The sequence below is a fragment of the Cyprinus carpio genome, chromosome B8 (assembly GCF_018340385.1).
Source record: "Cyprinus carpio isolate SPL01 chromosome B8, ASM1834038v1, whole genome shotgun sequence".
NCBI lineage: Eukaryota > Metazoa > Chordata > Actinopteri > Cypriniformes > Cyprinidae > Cyprinus > Cyprinus carpio.
The window spans coordinates 22,200,533-22,216,085 of NC_056604.1; the positions used below are offsets into that span (position 1 = coordinate 22,200,533).

Here is a 15,553-nt window from a genome sequence, read left to right on the forward strand (position 1 = left end):
CGTAATTAAACCAGCTTTGGAGATCTTATTGTGATTGATCTTTGAGAAAATATTCTAATTTTTTTGGGATACTGAATTTGTAATTTTCCTAAGCTGTAAGTCGTAACCATCAGAATTAAAACAAAACTCTTGAAATATTTCAGTTTGTGTGCAATGAATTTAGAATATAAGAAAGTTTGCTTTTTTTGAATTAAATTACAAAAAATAAAGAACTTTTCCATGATATTCTAATTTTTTGAGATGTACCTGTATGTTTCAGGTAAAAATCAGGTAAGAAAATCTTAGCTTTCAAAAAAAAAAGTATAACGTTTACGGAGCCCCGCACATGTCATGCAGGAAAAAAATAGTAGGCTAAAACGTGCGCACGATTTACTAATTAGTTCCCTCAATGTACCAAAACGTTCACACGATTACTATTGCGTTCCCTCGATTTATTATTTCGTTCACTTGATTTATAAATTGTGCGCACAATTTACTAATTCGTTCCCTCGATTTGCTAAACCGTGCACACGATTTAGCAAATCGAGGGAACGCAATAGTAATCGTGTGCACGTTTTAGTACATTGAGGGAACGAAGTAGTAAATCATGCGCACAATTTATTTTTTCTTGCATGTTATGTGCGGGGCTCCGTAAACGTTACCAGAGTTTATAAATGGGTTAAAGGACATGTAACCTGCAGAAGATAAATACCTGTGTATCTTTGTATTGCTTTATCACAGATGCTAAAGTTACATGCGACATCTGTTGTTGTGGGTTGCTGGTAATTTGTTGATGTCTGTATTTTAGAGATTTTTCACATTGTTCTGATGTTAATGCTACGCATTAGATGTGTTATTTTAAATCGTATAATAGTCTCAAACATAACCTTCTCTGTTTGTGTTTTCTGAAGTCATATAATCGCAAATATTGGAACAATTTAAAAGGGTCATATGATGCGATTTCAATTTTTCCTTTCTTTTAGGAGTTACAAACTCTTTGTGCATAAAAAAAGACCTGTAAAGTTGCAAAAACTAAAGTTTTAAATCCAAACAGATTTTCTTTATAAAAGTTAAGAGTCACGCTCCACTAAAACGGATCGTTCTAACATGCCCCAACATGTCTACCTCACGATGTGGGAAGATTTGCATACTTGCAAATTCTATTCAGTCTTTCAAAAGACCGGCATCCACCTGGTCACTGAGGAAATGCATCAACTTGGCTTTGTGGATCGTCCACAGTGAAAGCAGATCTGGCGAAGGGGAGTCCTGCCTGCCTCCGCTCACTCGAGCCCACCATGTGTGTTTCGTTGTGAAAGTGAAACTACTTGGTCTTCCAAAAGAGGACACAACTAGAAATCAGTGGTTAAGTTGTATTTACAACACTGTTCCAGAACACTTCGACCCAAATATTCAGATGTGTGCAGCGCATTTTATGGAGGACTGTTTCCTGATCCTGGGAGAGACTACACTGCCCCGCTGTTCTGACTCTCAGACTGTAAGTATGTTTACATTTAAATAATTTGCCACCGATGATTCAAACACAGTTGTAAGGAGTGTAGAGTAAACTTATTGTTTGTTTTTCAAATCACAAATGCGAGCATTTAATAATTACAATTATTTAAACGATTAATAAAGTCATTATAACCAATATTTATGTCCCCACTGGATGCAACAAATGACTTGTTATTTGTAATGGATTTTAATGTTTTAGTCTGGTCTGCTGGGAGACATCATCACAGTATGGTGAGGGGCGTAATATTTCCGTCACACGCTTGAGGTATTCAGCCAATCACAACGCATTGGATAGCTGGCCAATCAGAGCACACCTCGCTTTTCAGACCGATGAGCTTTGTAAAAATCGATGCGTTTCAGAAAGGCGGGGCACAGAGGAGATACAATGTTCTTTATGAGGATTTTTTGTTTGTTTTGTTTTTACCTTAAACCACAAACACATTTCATTACACCAAATACACAAATAATGTTCTTTTTAGCAACATCATATAACCCCCTTTAAATGAATTAAGATTGTTTAAAGCGGTGGTTCTCAAAATGTGGTACGAGTACCACTAGTGCTACTCAGGCTCCTTCTAGTGGTACGCAGAGGAATCACTCAAATTAAATATACAGGCGCTGGTCATATAATTAGAATATCATCAAAAATTTGATTTATTTCACTAATTTCATTCAAAAAGTGAAACTTGTTTATTATATTCATTCATTACACACAGACTGATATATTTCAAATGTTTATTTCTTTTCATTTTGATGATTATAACTGACAACTAAGGAAAATCCCAAATTCAGTATCTCAGAAAATTAGAATATTGTGAAAAGGTTCAATATTGAAGACACCTGTTGCCACACTCTAATCAGCTAATTAACTCAAAACACCTGCAAAGGCCTTTAAATGGTCTCTCAGTCTGGTTCTGTAGGCTACACAATCATGGGGAAGACTGCTGACTTGACAGTTGTCCAAAAGACGACCATTGACACCTTGCACAAGGAGGGCAAGACACAAAAGGTCATTGCAAAAGAGGCTGGCTGTTCACAGAGCTCTGTGTCCAAGCACATTAATAGAGAGGCGAGGGGAAGGAAAAGATGTGATAGAAAAAAAGTGTACAAGCAATAGGGATAACCGCACCCTGGAGAGGATTGTGAAACAAAACCCATTCAAAAATGTGGGGGAGATTCACAAAGAGTGGACTGCAGCTGGAGTCAGTGCTTCAAGAACCACTACGCACAGACGTATGCAAGACACGGGTTTCAGCTGTCGCATTCCTTGTGTCAAGCCACTCTTGAACAACAGACAGCGTCAGAAGCGCCTCGCTTCAAAAAGGACTGGACTGCTGCTGAGTGGTCCAAAGTTATGTTCTCTGATGAAAGTAAATTTTGCATTTCCTTTGGAAATCAGTGTCCCTGAGTCTGGAGGAAGAGAGGAGAGTCACACAATCTACGTTGCTTGAGGTCCAGTGTAAAGTTTCCACAGTCAGTGATGGTTTGGGGTGCAATGTCATCTGCTGGTGTTGGTCCACTGTGTTTTCGGAGGTCCAAGGTCAACGCAGCCGTATACCAGGAAGTTTTAGAGCACTTCACGCTTCCTGCTGCTGACCAACTTTATGGAGATTCAGATTTCATTTTCCAACAGGACTTGGCACCTGCACACAGTGCCAAAGCTACCAGTACCTGGTTTAAGGACCATGGTATCCCTGTTCTTAATTGGCCAGCAAACTCGCATGACCTTAACCCCATGGAAAATCTATGGGGGTCCGTGTACGTTTTGATAGTTTGTTTTTTCGTTTGAAACACAAAACAAAATAACGAGAAACCACCTGTTTTTCGTTTGTCGTTTCAAACCAAAAACAAAGAAACGGTAAAAAAAGAGCCGTTCTCCCGTTTTTGGTTCTGAATCCAAAAACGAAAAATGAAAAAACCAAAATCAAATAACGGTCCGATTTAGTTTTTTTTGAAATTCCTTTTTCCCTTTTTTCGTTTGAAGATGTACATTGAAATACAGACAGGTTGGCCACGTGACCCGGAAGTAATAGTAAATATGGCCTATCAAAATAAAAGCCAAGCTTTTAGAACGGTCATAATATGCAGCGCTAACGTTATACCAGAGTAACGTTAGAAGAAGAAAAATCTATTAATAAATAGCCTTATATAATCCTGGACCGGAATAAATATGTTAGCAACAGTAGTTTATTACAGCTATTTAATATCGTGCCTATACAGACATCACCAGTCACGTTTAATGAGCGCATTGTTTGGCTCAATACAGTTGGTAATATAGGTTAACCTAAGAACTTATTGTGTGTGCAGAGTTGTTACTGTTAGCGCTATATTATATAATTAAATTTATATTTAATGTGGTTTCCACCGTAATGGACAGCGAACTGACAGTGATTCAACGTGACATTTTTATGTTAACATTGAAATATAAAGACAGTGCTGCAAGTCTGATCATAAGTAAGGACATTCAAAGTATGGACAGATTAGGTCACCACCAAGGAGAGCCTTGAGGATTATACATCATCAGTGTGACACGTTACATCAGCAAATGGTGGTGATCACCTGACTGGAAACATTACAAATTGCCATGGGATGTGCACGGCCCAGGACCGGATGGCTCTGCAGCGGGAGATTAAGGGAGATTTTGGTTTTTTCATTTTTCGTTTTTGGATTCAGAACCAAAAACGGGAGAACGGCTCTGTTTTTACCGTTTCTTTGTTTTTGGTTTGAAACGACAAACGAAAAACAGGTGGTTTCTCATTATTTTGTTTTGTGTTTCAAACGAAAAAACAAACTATCAAACGTACACGGACCAATTTGGGATTTTCCTTAGTTGTCAGTTTTAATCATCAAAATTAAAAGAAATAAACATTTGAAATATATCAGTCTGTGTGTAATGAATGAATATACAATAATATACGAGTTTCATATTTTGAATGGAATTAGTGAAATCAACTTTTTGATGATATTCTAATTATATGACCAGCCCCTGTAAATGTTTTACATTGAAGTACAGTACAGTTTTTATTTAACTTTTGGTACAACACTTTAATGTAATCAAGTTTTTCTCTTTTTTTTTATTTACCTGTATGTAAGCACAGTGCAGTGTTCATGTTCAAACTGTTTATTTACAGTGTTAAAGTGGCTGACAACAAATATTCTTATTAGGAATAAAACTGCCTCGTTTTTGAGCTTTCCCCTTGTACAGTCATCAAGGATCCAGCTTATTATTGGCAAATTGGTAAGGAATTGTTTATCTGCTACATTGCACTGTCACTTCTGGTAGAGATTCATTGACCTTTTTGTGATAGGTTTTGATTTTAATTAGTTTAATAAAAATTTACTTAATTTGACTTGTTTTACTAAATACACTATAGTTAGGATTCTGATTAAAACTGTGTAACCGGGGGCTCTGAAAACTGCTTGTGAATTTAATATTGTAAACTTTCATCTGAATACATTAAGTCAACAATAAATAGAGTTTCCAACCCCACTGTTATTGAACTGTAACGTGAAAATATTGTATATGATTTGTTTATCCATCAAAAAAAAATACACAACAACAAAAAAGATAATATTTTTATTAATTATTTTTGGTTTTTTTTTATTATTTTTTTTTTTTTTTTTTTAGTCAAAGTACAAGGGGTTTCTCTTGCAAGTGCAGCACAAAATATGCATGTTATTTTTACAGGTTTTTTTTTTTTTTTACTTTAAATGTATTTGGGTTTTTCTTCTACAGGTTTTTAACAATACGTCTTAGCACAAACACTGCAAGTTAAGTTTGAGAGCCATTTTCATCTGTTTTATACAGTATTTTTCTAAAATAAAACTTTTACAAAATTGAGCATTTGGTAGTTTATTGAAGTTGATTGTAAAGCCATTGCTGCCAGTCCTTTGATTTTTAAAACTTTATAAATGTAGAGTGTTGATCTAAATACAAACTAGGTTCTAATAAGCAACAGTTGTGAAATTAGGCTTATGAGTTTGATGCTATACAATCAACCACAAAGGTACACAAGAGGGTACACAGGAGTGAAGAGAGCGTGTTTCAACATCAAGTGGAGGTGAGCCAAGCGAAGACTACGATAAAGAAGAGGAAGAGTGCTAGACGCAGACAGCAATGTAACAGACAGAGAAGAACATCCGTCATGAGTTACAGACATTGATATATAATTGAAATTACCCGAAAAGTAGTATAAAAGGTCTGAGGAGTAAACCACTTTTCAGATGCTGCCTGCATTCAGCTTGAAGGACACCTGATACCCTAACGAGGAGCACTTGACAGACCTCCAATATTGCTGTCTAGAGTTTCATAACAGAATGTTTGTTTGTATTAACTGATTTTTATTGAAACATTTAAAATAATAAATTTTATTATTGTTATTATTTTCTCTAAGACTTCATAACTTCAAATTCATCCTCAAACAAAAACAACAAGAAAGTCTTCTACGTCACTTCTGAAAAACTTCAACCCGCGAGTATTTAATGCTTTATACTAGATTTTACTCTCCTTACCCTGCCTGATTAATCAAGGGTTAAAGGTGTAAGATACAAGGACACACCGAATAACACATAAGACTAAAATTATCACAAAATAATGTCAGTTAATTGCAATGTGCAAAGAGGAAGACTAAAAAGAATGTTCCAACACAGTGCACGCCTTACAAGGGCTGTAATTAAATTAAAAACGACAAAACAATTAATTTGTCCAAACCCACTGCTTCTCCTTGAATCTGATTGGTAGAAGTACAACGCCCCGCCCCTACACGCAGGTATATATATAATCTCATTAAGCAGAATTGTTAGTAGTTACTTGTCGACATAACAAGGAACAAGAAAGCGTCAAGACGGTTTGAGTCAAGTAATCCCATTCAAGCATGTATCTTAAGATGATTGTGTTGTTTTTGGCCGTGACTTTGGTCGTGGAGAGCGCTGGGATTCCTGGAGGCCTTGTAGCTGCAGACATTAATGATAAAGATGTTCAGAAGGCGTTACGCTTCGCAGTGGACCATTACAACAGGCAAAGCAACGATGCGTTTTTGCGTAAAGTTTCCAAAGTCATCAAGGTTCAACAACAAGTAAGTACTTCAAACGTTGATTCGGTTTGTAATCGTTTTAACTGGGAACGTCGCTGAATCAAACCCAGTGATAAAGTTCCTCCTAAAACGCTGTCATGACTGAATAATGATGACGTAAAGATTTGTTTAGAATTGTGAAATCTCAGAACCATAAAATTGTTCCCAGTTGTACAAAGAGAACAACAGAACTGTTTTCCTCAACCTGAAAGCATTTATATGCTACATATCTTATATACAGTAAGCAAGTAAAGGATTGTTCAAGTGTGATTTGCTAGACCTGTTCAATAAATATTGATCTTGAAGTGAGAGGGCTTTCTCCAGCATGACTTTAACAGTGGTGGCTGCCCCTAACTTAATTATTTAAGAAACTTTAGGCCCCAGACTTTTTTTTTTTTTTTCTTAAACTCCGGGTTGGCCCAACTATGTCTGAACATGTTTCTGGTTGACACTCCAGGTTGCTGCTGGCATGAAATACATCTTCACTGTGAAGATGGACATAACCAGCTGCAAAAAGGGTGGAGTTAAGACCATGTGTGCCGTTCCGAAGAATCCCAATGTTGCACAGGTAAGACACACTCTACTTTACAATATTGTGATTGTGTACATCTCTTGATTTTCATGAAAAGAGACTGACTTTTTTTCTTTCTCTTCAAGGTCATTCAGTGCAAAATAACGGTCTGGAGCCAGCCATGGTTAAACTCCTTGAAAGTCACTGAAAACACCTGCATGTAGAGCTTGTGACGAGTGCTCTTTAACATTCAAGCAGCAATAAAATTTACTTGCTGTTGGTAATAATGGTGAACTAAGTCTTTATTCTTGATAAAATGGAAGCTTTATTTGTCCTGAGAACCTGTCAACAAAAGAACGCTTGAGACTATTATCTCAGACTCTGTTGCTCTGGGGGAAAAAAAAGCTACAATTTGTAGGAATTTCTAAATGAGAACGCATGTTTCTATATTAGCATATCCTTTACTACTAAATTGTGACTGAACAATGTCTATGTGCTCCCAGCTGGCACATGACTGACCTTCAGTGTTGAAATAGTTAAAAAAAAAAAAATTTAAACTGTGTTAAATTTAATGCTAAATGGATGAAAAAGTTTAACAAACTTAAATCAACATTTATTTTAAGATCTGTATGTTGAATCAATTTAATGTCTTTAACAGCATCCAAGTCTTAAGACAAGTCATGTCACTCGGTGGCCATCTTTGAAGCGTCTCTTGGCGTGCAACTATCTCTATCAACAAAGAAAAATCAAAACCTCCAAAACCTTTCACCAAACATACTAATGAAAATCATATTTTAAACCAAATAAACCAGTGCACATGCGCAGTCACAATAGCAAAAATATCAACACTAAAGTAATACTTATTTTTTTTCAACAAGCTAGATCAGCCAGTGTGCATGCGCAGTCTAAAAGCACGTCTCAGAATGCTGTTTCATTGGGCGCATGCGCCTGGCCTGAAGTTAACTTCCAGTCTGTTTTGTTAATTTGTTTAGTTTATTTCAGACGGACAACTTAGGTTCAACACAACTGAGCTAATGTACAATCAATCAATTAATCAATCTGGCTATGGCGCAATCTACAAACACTGTTAAGGTGATGTGTAGACTGAGGTTGGGCTCATCTGGTTGTGCTGTGGGATGTTTCCCATACATTTATTTGTGGTGCATACAATATTAAAACTGACAGATTTTCCATAAGGCTTCATCGAATAAACATGAACACGTACTGTACGTTTAAAAATCAAAACGAGGTGCAGGTGTTTTTGTCACTGTATTTCTGAAGGAAGACTGTTTAATTGGTCTAAGTTTTCGATGTCATTTTCATTTCATCTTGCATGTTATATGCCTGATAAAGCCAAGAGGGTCTGGCTGCAGACATATGGGCGAGTGGAGCTCCACTCAAGAGCGGAAATACGTCACCTCCACCAAACTTCTGTTTTGCATTATTAATTGTTATATACATGTATAAAGGGTGCTTTGCAAGCTATGACACCTCTTTGTACATAATGTTAATATTTTCTGTACTTTTATCTTTGATACTTTTACCTAGTAGAAATAAGAAAAATAATAATATATACTAATCTCTTACGATTTATGACACGACAGCGTTTTTTTTTTTTCCCCAGCAATTTGCACTACAGACATCCACAATCCATATTTTGAGGGCTTCTGCCTTTTGTTCATGTTTGTTTTAACAATGTACAACTGCCAATGTAACATTCCATACATACACTTATGTTTGTGATATTTAGCAGTGAAAAATAAATGAAATATTAAATTAAAATAACACCTCAACCAGAATTTTGTGTTGAATTTTGTATTTTAAGCAAAATAACAACATATACAAATAAATCACAGTAAAATAATGAAGAATAATTTCCACAATATAAGTTTTAATTGTTTTTGAGTAATAATAATAATAATAATAATAAACACATCTTACACTACACTGAAAACACATGAACTCTAAGTGACCATTATTGTTACAGTAAAAACACAGTTTACTCTTCAAGACCTCCATCGTCTGTGAAGCAATCCCAGCTACAGTAGCCAGGGTGGTCATCTGAGGAGTAAAACCTTAAAAGCACTCCCTGTTGTCCATTTCCCTGGTGACCAGACCCACAGTCTTTGTGAAGCTGACTGCACCTAGAGATGATGTACAGCTTTGTGATAGTGTCTCTTTAAATATCTTCACTGCACCTGTTCAGTATAAAAAAAAAAAAAATGACAGCACATTAAGTAACAATTCAGACAATAAATTTTCATGTTTCAGTCAAAAGTTTCATGTTAGGGAAATGGAAGAGAGTGAGATTACTTAGCCTAATTATTATACCCACAAAAAACAATAAGGGGCAACTACACTTACTGAAGTCACTGTCAAGCCAGCTGAAGTGTGCCTCCTGTTAAATGTGCTCCTGACTGACAATGTTGTTAAATCTCTGGCATGAACAATTACGTCAGATGGGTCAAGTTTAATTACAATACTGACATTGCATTATCATTAATGTTAAAGCAATTTACTTGTTGCTGAAGGTGCCTGGGCCACCACAGTTGTGCTTTGTTGTTCTGATGCGTCTGATTGCTGGGCTGGGGTCACAAAAGAAGACATGAGCACAGCAAAACTGGAACAAAGCTATGTCTGTGTACTGACGTTATGTAAATTCAACACAGAAAAGTACTGCATCATTCACAGATGACAGTCACAAAGCAGACAAGGTGATGGTGCTCAGAAGTTCCAGTCTCTTTGTGGAGGTGTTATGAGGATGGATAACACTTGATATACATTTGATACGAATGACATGTCTTGGGTAGTCTTTGAACAGCATACAAAATTTCTACCTATTAAATTAAAATCATTATTTTATAAGCATTTTATAATATTTTGATAATGAAACCTATTCTAAAATCTAAAGGCATGTTAAAATATTACCATCACGAACCACAAAAACTAAATGCATTTTGCTGCGTTACCAAGATGAAACTATTTCTATTGGTGGTTTTACCTTTATCCATTGATCATGATTAGTTAACATGGCTGTCATCCAGGAAACTGGCCAATGAAAGTGTTAGTGCCTTTCTAAATTTGAAAACATGACCGTTATATCGTCTTTTTAAGTGAGCCAGTTTTTTTTCAACACCTCTCTCCCCAGTCTGGCATGAACGGCTCGAATAGTTCATGTTTCAAATGAAGGCCCGCCCTCTGGAATACGAGATGTGCTGTGATTGGTTAGCTGGGACAGTGTGTGCTGTGATTGGTTAGCTGGGACAGTGTGTGCTGTGATTGGTTACCTGGGACAGTGTGTGCTGTGATTGGTTAGCTGGGACAGTGTGTGCTGTGATTGGTTAGCTGGGACAGTGTGTGCTGTGATTGGTTACCTGGGACAGTGTGTCCTGTGATTGGTTAGCTGGGACAGTGTGTGCTGTGATTGGTTAGCTGGGACAGTGTGTTCTGTGTTTGGTTAGCTTGGACAGTGTGTGCTGTGATTGGTTGGCTGGGACAGTGTGTGCTGTGATTGGCTGCACTCAGCGCCTGGTCGGGAAGCATCCTGTCTCTTACCATAGCCACCTGCTGTGAGCTTCAGTGTAAATATTGCATCAAAATCAAATCAATTTGAGTGCGATTTAAACCCGGATGATTGTAACCACTCTAATCTCGTCTGTCTTGGGAACATAGGCCCCATTTACACTGCATGGTTCAAGTGACCCAATTCCGATTTTTTCCTCTCATGTGGCACAGATCGGATATGACCGGTGAACGTGTAAGCAGGAAAAAACCGCATGGATTCCGATTTTCACAGATCGGATTCAGGCCTCATTCATATGTGGTAATAATCGGATATGAATCGGATACGTGCATTTGCGTGTGCCATGTAAGCAGACAAATCGGATATTCCCAGTAAATGCGAGTCGTACGTCATTAAAAAAGTGACGTCAACTCAGGTGGACACCACCAACTGAGATCACATGACTTATTATAGGCGTGATAGAGGACGAAGGATACACACAGTGGAGCAATGCGGAGGTTTCATGTCTTTTAAGTCTTTGGGGCGAAGAGACAGTGCAGGCAAAAATGCAGGGTTTGTTACAGAAATAAATAAGTTTGAAGACATTTCACGAGATATGGGGAGGCACGGTTTAAGCGCTTTTTTCTCCGCCGTACGAGACCAATGCTTTGCTGATTTTTTTTTTTTGTTGACTTTTCAATATATTATGGAAAGCAAAACACTGTTTAATTTTATTTGCATCTGCATCCATTGTATTTCGTGCTGTTTTACTTCCTTTTCCGGGTCAGAACGTCTATGTTTGGTAGTTTCAGCAGTGTATAGTGTAAATGCAAAAATCAGATACGGGTCACTTTTAAAAGATGATGTAAGCGGGTCGTCAAAAAAATCGGATATAGTCAGAAAATCGGATTTGGGCATCAAGACCTGCAGTGTAAATGCAGCCATAGTGCATCTCCGACATTGTGATAACACTTGTTGTCTTCTCTAGTGCTGCTCAACCAGGTCTCGTCCCATTCGTCGATCTTTGTGATATCACAAATCCCAGAAAATATTCATCGTAGTCCAAACGAGTTGTTTGTTGTAGTTTTTGAAAAGTGATTTCTGTTAAATAAAATCTCCTTTTGAATTGGACTTTGAGCTTTGTAACTTTGCAGATCTTTTTTATGCTCAAACAGCAACATTACAGACTAACTAAAGTTGAAAAAGCATTATAGCTTCCCTTTAATTTAATCTTTGAGTAAAGTGTGTGTTGAAAGTCATAATATTGAAAATAAAAGTTGAAATTATGAGAGTAAAGTCGAAATTACGAAAGTAAAGTTGAAGTGTTTCGAGAATTTAAATCGTAGAAATTAAAGTTATAATATTTTGAGAGTAGGCTAGCCTTTATTGCGCTCGCAAATGGCCCGGATGGAGAGCACCGGGAGAAGCTGCCACCGGAATTGATTTGGATATTGTTGCGTTTGAGCGTCCGCATCTTACTGGGATGATTAGAGTCAATTTTAATGACTCAAGGAAACTGCTTAATATCAAGAATATGACATTAACAGACTGAACAGGAACAACTTTTTATCTTCACATCAGCTCACACACCCAATTCCTCTGGGGGGGGCGCTGTAGCTCTTATTTGACGCTTTTATAATGCACTACAAATATCTGGGATTATTAGCAGAAATCATACCATGTGTCATACTCGCGGGTACAGTATGTTTGGAAAATTGAATGTCTTCTATTGCATTCGTTATTTGTAGTGCGCCAACCACCCAATAGCAATAAGCTTTGTGCTTTTGGGAGGCCTACTTTTAATAGAGGTCTCAGCTTTCAAAACCAGTTTTATAGCGAAACAACACAAATTATGTGTCTTACAATAATGTGTTTTTCAAGATTGCTGTATTTATGTGAACCAATTCATTAAATTAAACTCCTCTTTGTGAAAATTCCACCACCTACTCCACAAAAACGTCTGTGGCGTCCAAACTTTTATTCCTCACATGTAGCCTATTAAAAATAATAAAATATTCCAAAAGTTGAAGTGGGCTCCAACTCGTTAACATAGACTAAGTTATATTGTTTTATTTTCTTAGGTAGGCTGTAACATGTAAGTGACTAGGCCTATTCACAAGCTGTTTTATTCATGGTATAATGCAGTAAATGATTGGATATAATATTTAACGTCTTCCATTCATTATTTTGTCATTCATTTTGTCAATCATTTTGTGCTTTGTTGCTTTTAATATAACACAGCTCAACTTTCTATTTTTGTCAGTTTTCACAAAATACAAATTAACGCTCCTCTTTAAGGGATGTAATAATTAACCGTGAGCTGGTAGAAAAACGATTCAAATGTGATGATTCAAATCGATTAAGATTCTAAACAAATCGCGATTCATTTAGGTGTAGGAGTTTATATGAATGCATGTCTGAGGAGAACTTACTGTCTTTAGAAAAGTTTAGATGGTATATGTTCTTTTCATCTTGCCTCTGTATAATGCATATTAAAGTTCATAAGTGCAGCGCTGCTTCGTTTACAGCAGAAACCAAGGAAACGCTCTACGCATATAAAAACACTTTCTCCTATAAAAAAAAAAAAAAAACTATAAAAAACAAAACAAAACTTTCAGAAAAAACCAAAAAAAATACACCACAAAAAAAGAAAAAAAAACACAATGAAAATGAAAAAAATGAACTCAGTTGCACAAATTTAACAGGCTCTTCAAATATGCTTCATTCTTTGTTAATGTTTTTCAAAGATTCGTTTTCACTAATCGTGGATTCTGAATGCATTGCCACAGATTTCGCTTACGCTTCGCAGCTTTTCGTTTGGTTTTTTTGACACGAACTTCTCGTGGGGGCGGGCTTAACAGTGATCTACTCTGATTGGATAGTGAGCATTTGATGCAGAGCTGTAGCTGAATAGTTAGGCCTGCTGCGCTACTGAAATTGTTGGTCATTATGATGCTGCTTGGAGAGCCAAATATTTTCAGAAGTTGGTACTTGGTATAAAAAGTTCGAGAACCACTGGTTTAAAGGAATGGTATAAAAAGAATTTCCTGCTTTTTAAGAACTTCAGTAAACCATTTCTTCTTTCCCCTTGTAGAGTCATCAAGGATCCAGCTTATTATTGGCAATTCGGTAAGGAATTGTTTATCTGCTACATTGCACTGTCACTTCTGGTAGAGATTCATTGACCTTTTTGTGATAGGTTTTGATTTCACTTAGTTTAATAAAAATGTACTTAAATGGATTTGACTTGTTTTACCTAAATACACAATAGTTAGGATTCTGATTAAAACTGTGTAACCGGGGGCTCTGAAAACTGATTGTGAATTTAATATTGTAAACTTTCATCTGAATACATTAAATAAGTGTTTAATAAATAGTGTTGTGCACTGTTTCCAACCCCACTGTTATTGAACTGTAAAGTGAATTTGTATTTATTTATTATTTTAATTTTTTTCGGTTAAAGATTTCACAGTATCAAAGTTGATATTTTGGGTGTTTATTTTTGGTGTTTTTTTTTTTTTTTTTTTTTTAATTTAATACAGGACCGTAAAGAAAGTGCACAAGTGGGAGAGAGAGGAGGGGACGGCATCAGAAGGGACCTAGAGCTGGGACTCTTTCAAGAATCACCCGAAGCACAACCACGCTATAAAAGACTGTTGGTTCTAACATTTTATCAGAATTTGAAGAAATTTCTACTTGAAATATTAAATGTTTTTCATTCAAGGCTGGGTTTTTCCTGTGTAAAGAATTAAGGCGACTGTCTGTCAAATTTAGTGCCACCTCTGGCTGTCGACAAAAATCAAGACAATCAGATCAAAAAACCACCGACACGGTTTCTGTTGCAGGTTCCATTCTCAAACTGTTCAACATTTTCACTGCACAGATGTACAAATATCTAGTAATGTGACACACTAGTAAAACATGTTTTCACAGAAACTATTTTTTTTTCACCAAAATAAAAGATCAGCTGTTTTCAGTCAAAGTACAAGGGGTTTCTCTTGCAAGCGCAGCACAAAATATGCATGTTATTTTACAAAATGTAATTATTTATTTATTTTTTGAGACTTTAAATGTATTTGGGTTTTTCTTCTACAGGTTTTTAACAATACGTCTTAGCACAAACACTGCAAGTTAACTTTGGGGACATTTTCATCTATTTTATACAGTATGTTTCCAAAATAAAACTTTTACATTGCTGCCAGTCCTTTGATTTTTAAACTTTATAAATGTAGAGTGTTGATCTAAATACAAACTAGGTTCTAATAAGCAACAGTTGTGAAATTAGGCTTATGAGTTTGATGCTATACAATCAACCACAAAGGTACACAAGAGGGTACACAGGAGTGAAGAGAGCGTGTTTCAACATCAAGCTGAGGTGAGCCAAGCGAAGACTATGATAAAGAAGAGGAAGAGTGCTAGATGCAGACAGCAATGTAACAGACAGAGAAGAACATCCGTCATGAGTTACAGACATTGATATATAATTGAAATTACCCGAAAAGTAGGAGAAGCACCCAGCCCCGCCCCATACCTACTCTGATTGGTTTGATCGTCTTTCATAGACATACATGATAAGAAATGTGTGTGTAGTTGGTGTAGGACAGAGTATGTTGATTAAAAAGCTAAAAATGCTGTGCAGTTTTATAAAGCCTTCATTATAATGCACAGAAGAATAAAAAAACATTAGTCTGTAAATCTCCATGTCTGTGAAATGATTGTTTTGTTAAATTAAGCTGATTTTTAGGCTAACAGACGAACAACCCACCACATTTAGTAAATTAATTAGGTTTATTATCCACAGTGGGAGGATCAGGTCTTTAGATAGAAAAATTAATTATGAATTGAAAAATTTTTGAAAATTTTATTATTTCATATCATCAGAGTATGAGAAAGGAAATGAAAAGGATGTATCAGTATTGTTTTAATTTATATAACATGACATATTGTTACATATAATAATCTGTAATGCAGTTGATA

At 36.3% G+C, this 15,553-nt stretch overlaps 1 protein-coding gene across 1 annotated transcript; it reads left to right on the plus strand.

The window, feature by feature from the left end:
* Nucleotides 1–6,303: 6,303 nt before the first annotated feature.
* LOC109091649 (cystatin-like) lies at nucleotides 6,304–7,358 on the plus strand. The gene is made up of 3 exons (XM_042729125.1): nucleotides 6,304–6,566; nucleotides 7,021–7,131; nucleotides 7,221–7,358. The coding sequence occupies exons 1-3, from the start codon at nucleotides 6,366–6,368 to the stop codon at nucleotides 7,296–7,298; spliced, it is 390 nt and encodes a 129-aa protein (XP_042585059.1). The 5' UTR covers nucleotides 6,304–6,365; the 3' UTR covers nucleotides 7,299–7,358.
* The last annotated feature ends 8,195 nt before the right edge of the window (nucleotides 7,359–15,553 follow it).